The sequence below is a fragment of the Helianthus annuus genome, chromosome 17, assembly GCF_002127325.2.
Source record: "Helianthus annuus cultivar XRQ/B chromosome 17, HanXRQr2.0-SUNRISE, whole genome shotgun sequence".
In the NCBI taxonomy this organism is placed as follows: Eukaryota; Viridiplantae; Streptophyta; class Magnoliopsida; order Asterales; family Asteraceae; genus Helianthus; species Helianthus annuus.
The window spans coordinates 146,873,752-146,879,846 of record NC_035449.2 but is presented as its reverse complement, the minus strand read 5'-3'; the positions used below and the strand labels follow the sequence as shown (position 1 = coordinate 146,879,846).

Here is a 6,095-nt window from a genome sequence, read left to right as displayed (position 1 = left end):
ATACAAAGTCAAATCCATAGAATGAATCATCTCATCCAAAATAGCCACCAAAACATAAGTGTAATACATCAAACCCTAACCATAATTAATGTACCTAGGATTGTACACCACCCTAATGTAAAAAAAGGAATGTGTGATCATTGTGGGCATGCACCGCAAGATTAATGATAGTTGTATATATTCTTGAAATCATAATGGCCTAAGTGTTTCACCACACACGTATAACGTATTAAAATGAGAGGCGTTGTGCTTTGATCATAGCGCCACAGATAAGTGATATAGTGACATGCCTAAGATACCTCCACATGTAAGGAAATGATAAACATAAAATCAAAGATAAATAAGTGCAAAGTATGATATCTCTTGACAAGAGCATAATCAAATAATTCTAAGTGATGATCCGACAATTCATTGTATAACGAACATTTGATAATGAGCACAATGAAATTTATCCTTACCACATATAGCAAATCTAAGGGGCTGTTTGGTAGCCTCTGATAAAGGTAAAAAGTATAGAGTATACATTGATAAAACAAGACAACATAACACTCAATATCCCAAACATATGCAAACATAATACTCAAATTGTATTGTAATTAACCTTGAATCATAATAGAGCGCCACTAAGTTCTCTAATAGTTGAGTGATAAAATTGCTACAAAATACATAGCCGCAACAGATGTAAAAAGTGATTGTTTATGTTTATCACAAACACGAATGCACGAAACATGTATAAGTTGTACCAAATGAGCCATGGTTTGCTCTTCAGATGGATATCCTGATAAATCGTGATAGTGGATTTGTGCATAAACATATCCTAAAACATAATTATCAAAGGTAGTAAATTGCATTGTTCATCCGTGAGGTTTGCTCAAAATAGTAGGTTTCGTCCACCTTTAACATGTCGTCCCTGACGTTTCAAGATTTAACACTTTAGTCTAATTCACTAACGTTGTTAGAACTAGTCTGTTGGTTTATGTCAAATGACCAAAATACCCTTCTTAATACTATAAAAATAAGAGTAAACTGCAGTTTTAGTCCCTAAGGTTCACTCAAAACATAAGATTTCGTCCACTTTTAACACTCTTCATCATTAGGGTTTCAAGTTTTAACACTTTTCCTTCTTCGATTCTCAATATCTTGATTCTTCGCAATCACCGATTGGAATTCTTCCACCATTTGAATCAACCTCCTGATTTTTTACGGAGTTAATTACTGTTTTCGTCCCTGTGGTTTGTCAAAAATCACTATTTCAGTCCATTAGTTTAAAAATTGCGATTTCAGTCCCTGTGGTTTCACTTTCGTAACCATTTCAGTCCACCTCGTAACCATTTCAGTCCCTGTACTAACAGAATAAATGGATTGAAATGGTTAGGAAAGTGAAACCACATGGACTGAAATAGTTACAAAAGTGAAACCACAGGGACTGAAATCGCAATTTTTAAACTAATGGACTGAAATAGTGATTTTTGACAAACCACAAGGACGAAAACAGTAATTAACTCTTTTTTACTTTAGCCTCTTCTTCAACATTCAGGGTGGGTTCGATTACTAACCTTCTGACATCGACCAGATTAGAGTCAAGTTATTAAGAATCGAAGAAAAAAAAGTGTTAAAACTTGAAAATATTTGGGATGAAGAGTGTTACTATTGTATTTATTTACTATCACTAATAAATTTACATTATCATGGTCATGAGAGATGACAGGGTTTACAAGAAATGTATGACTTAATATATAACTAACATGTTTTGGGCGTATCATCTGTAAATAGTAAAAAAAAAATCCACAGTTAATCGTGTTCACGTGAGTAATCGATAGGTAGGTGACCTTCTGAAGATTGTCTCATCTGGGTAACCAAATATAATGTTGCAATCTCGCAATTGACAAAACAAACATTACTAGTCGATTAGAATGACTATTTTGTTACGAAACATAATTTTCAAAATATTAAAGAATTAAAAATACTTAAGAGAAGATATTTGTGATGCTACTCTACACATAAATTAAAAAAAGATCAATTAATATGTGCAAGGCAAAATAATGGTCATGCTACTCTACAAATAAAAATTGGTATTATAAAAGGTGATCATTGAATGGGGTTGTGTTAATCGCAAATTCATGGAAGTTAAAAAGTGAAATTGGTGGGTGGAGTAAAAGAATGAGATTAATAGTTTAAGGGTACTTAGGGTAAGGCGTTATGAGTGTTTTGTAGCGTAAGAGTATTTTATAAAGAATTTAACATAGCCTCAGATCAGAGACCAGGATAACATCCTTTGGTGTCCTTCCTCCGTTAAAAGTTCAAACATTGTTACGTTTTTCTCTAATTAGTAAAATGACTAAAATTTATAACTTTAATTAGAATTAAAAAAATTACCCATTTAATTATATAAAAACTTTGGGCATATTTGCCATTTTCATCTAAAACAACTTTTTTGTACAAAACATTTGGGATTTTGGCAAACATCTAATTTGCTTTATTCTTTCTATCAATACATTTGGATAAAAATGACAAAAAAAATCCTAAATCACAAGGATGATTTTGGCAAAAAAAAAAATTCAGATGTTTGGATGAAAATGACAAAAAATCCAAAAAATGAAGGACTACATGATACAAAAAAGTTGTTTTGAATGAAAATGACAAATATGCCCAAACCTCAGGGACAATTTTGGCAATTTACTCTTATTCTTTGGAGTTAATTGCCAAAATAGTCCTTGTGGTTTGTATTGTTTTGCCAATATAGTACAAATGTTTCATTTTTCACTTGTGAGCCCAAAAATATTTCATCATTGCCATTTTGATTCAACTGATTTAACTCCATCCATGCTCCTCAGTTAGTCAAAAGATATTTTTATCATTTCATATTTTCTAAATTATATTAAAGATTAAAAAAAAGGATAACAGATGTTAGGAGGATCGGACCCAAGCCTCTGGCCGGTTGGCTCGCACTAGGGGTGTGCAAAAAACCGAATTAACCGAATCATAACCGAATTAACCAATAAAACCGAACCCAAAAAACCAAACCAAACAAAAAACCGGTGGGTCGGTTAATGGTTTTGTTGAAAACCAAAAGTAGCGGGTCGGATATCGTTATCAATGTTTCCATACCCACTATAACCAAACCGAACCGACATGTAATAATCTTTATAGGATTTAGAACTTTTCACCATATTTTTAATATTTGATGTTTTTTATTGAAGATTTTTAGTATTTATGGGTTTTTTCATAACGTTTTGTGGTGTTGGTTGAATGTTTTGATTATATTATATAACTTTATTTGAATATTCGATAATAATTAGTATTAATATTATAGGTTATACGTATTTTTTATATTATGTAATATACTAATATATACAAAGATGCAATATCAAATTATTTCATGTTAAAAAAATTAAGCTATTTTTAGCTAGACTAAATACACAGTTAACCACCCATAACCGACCTTCTATAACCATCAAAACCGATTAACCATAACCGCCATAGCCGATCGGTTATGATTATTGTTATAGTTATCTATTAACCGACATCGCAGTTATGGTTATAATTTTAGGCCAAAACCGACGCAAAACAATCCATGCACAACCCTAGCTCACACACACAAAACAATATAACCTATCATATATGAAAAGCAGGACTACTTACACCAACCTTAAAACAATCCAAACAAATACAATATCTTCCAAATTCCACATAACGAATGACAAAACTCATTACTCAATAACCTCGTGCTATACTAGCATGCACCTCATGCACTAAAACTTGTATACTATATACATAAAAAAAACATAAAACATTCTTCTTACTAAAAACAAAATATAGATTTTATTTTGCAAAATCCACTCACGCAAAACGACTTCCGAAAGTGGATATTCCAAAACATACCATCTCCATAAATGACTGTAAAAAATATTACCACCAATTTACACTTATACCCCTGTAAGCCACCGAAAATACTCACTGATCTCTTCCCCAATTCTACCATGAGTTGCTTCATAATCATCAACAACCGTCTCACTCCGGCGACTACTTCCGGTGAAGAACCTTCCAGAACTTCGAAACGATAGCGAACGTGAAGAAAGAGAAACCGATAAACGATCCACGTACTCACGCAACCAATTCCTCCGTCCACTCTCACCGCCGCTGTTCACGGCAGTCTCCGCCACCGGAGAAGTTAAATCCTTATCAACCGACGTAGAATCTGAAGCAGCGTTCCGATGCGTCGATTCGACTGGAATTTCGTAACCGTCGTCGATAATATACTCAAACGAACCTACTGAATACGATCTCCGGTCAGATTCAGCTGGATCTCGCCGCTGACTAACTGTTCCGATCTCGATTCGAAAACTACTACTCCTGGTTCCGGTTCCGCCGCGTCCGCCGCCGGTGTCGGCGGCGATTTTGTTCAGAATATCGGCTTCGCTAGGGTTTACAGTCGAGCGGCAGAGAGGACACGTTAGGTTAGATTTAAGCCACGAGTCAATACATTGTGCGTGAAACGCGTGACAGCATAACGGAAGCAAACGAAGCTGATCTTCACCGTCAAATTTCGATAAACAGACTGCGCAATCTCCGCCGTTGATTTTTCCAGTGAGTGACGAAAATGTGAATAACGGTAGCGATAAGGATTCGAATTCGTTTCCGCTGTTAGTTACAGATATCACGTGATGATGCACGTGCTCGTTATCGTTATCGTTATCGTTCGTGTTGCTTAAAACGACGCCGGAGGAGGAGGTAATAACCGTCGTACGGAAGAAGCGGATGAGGAGGTAGATTGTGGCGGTAATTATTATAGTTGAGGAGATAATAATCATGACGATGATAGCTGCAGTTGTTGGAGATGAAGAAGATGAATGGTGAGGGTTTGATGCAGGAAGGCCATTGTTGTAAGGTTGAGGAATGGCGGTGTTTGTGGTGGTTGGAGTGGATACGAAGAAGAATTGCGGTGGTGGTGGAGGAGGTACGGTAGCCATTGGTGGCGGAGGAGGTGGTTATGGTTATGGTGGTGAATATATGGCGGTGTATGTGATGAAGATGATGTGGAAATTAATGCGTGTTATGGTTTTGGTGGTGTTGGTCCAGCTTTTGACTTGCACGTGATATCCACGTGTTTGTAATTTTGTTTGTTGTTTGGAAAACTTTGTATATTCATTGACTTTTTGATCCATCTTTGTATATTCATTGACTTTTTGATCAATCATCATTTTCTTACAATCGGTATGAGAGTATCTACTTTGATTTGTTTTAACTTAAAGCTAGATGTCATACTCGACTCGTTTCTAGCTTTATCGGTTGAAGTTCGGGTTTAAGTAATTTAACAAACTCGAGCTAGTCTCGAATCGTTTTCAGGTTATTAGTCTATATTGAGTAAAAACTTTCATAGAGATCATATAAAAGACTTCGAACCATTATCAAACTTTTCACGGTGGTTGATTTTGAGTGGATGACAAAATGAGTGTTGGGAAAAAAGAAGGAATAAATACGCAACTCTTGAAATTTTTTGTTTTAACACTTTTAAAAAAAATTTAATATAATTTATAGTTTTTGGAAAATTAATCCATAAATTTGAGAAGTTTATTCCGTTTTGATCAAGTATAACATTGTTATGTTTAACTAGGATGTAGTGTGGACAAACAGTGCATCCAACCCTCATACACTCGTGGGTGTAACACTGTAACTCACTTATAATAGTTTGTGTAAAATTACAACAATGTCTCTAAGTTGGTGGTGCTAGACATGTGAGAGCGACGGAAATTATATTCAACTTTCCTTTTTTGTGAAGGGTAGTTATATTTTTCTGTCATTTATTTTTTCATGTCATTTATTTATTTAATTAGTTTGTTAGCTCTTTTAATACAAGCTAATATATTTAATGAAGCTAGCTTCCCTAAAATAATTAATTAGTTTGTTTAAAATATTGGTGAAAAGTACCATGCCAATCAATCCGTAATGTATCCTTTTAAAAAAAGTTATATTCGCCATTACATGTGAAAGAACTGTATGAATATAATGGATAACTGTATGCTTAAATGCTTAATAGACTCGTAACATACATTTACCACAACATGGATCTTTCTCAATCAAAATCGTTTTGTACA

The 6,095-nt window shown here is 34.5% G+C and overlaps 1 protein-coding gene across 1 annotated transcript; it reads right to left on the bottom strand.

The window, feature by feature from the left end:
- Positions 1-3,635: 3,635 nt before the first annotated feature.
- LOC110896018 (E3 ubiquitin-protein ligase ATL4) lies at positions 3,636-5,170 on the bottom strand. The gene has a single exon (XM_022143427.2). The coding sequence runs from the start codon at positions 4,968-4,970 to the stop codon at positions 3,927-3,929; it is 1,044 nt and encodes a 347-aa protein (XP_021999119.1). The 5' UTR covers positions 4,971-5,170; the 3' UTR covers positions 3,636-3,926.
- Between the last annotated feature and the right edge of the window lie 925 nt (positions 5,171-6,095).

Bases quoted from the DNA above. Each gene is read 5' to 3' on its own strand.
- LOC110896018 (XM_022143427.2), bottom strand. From the start codon at position 4,970: ATGGCTACCGTACCTCCTCCACCACCACCGCAATTCTTCTTCGTATCC.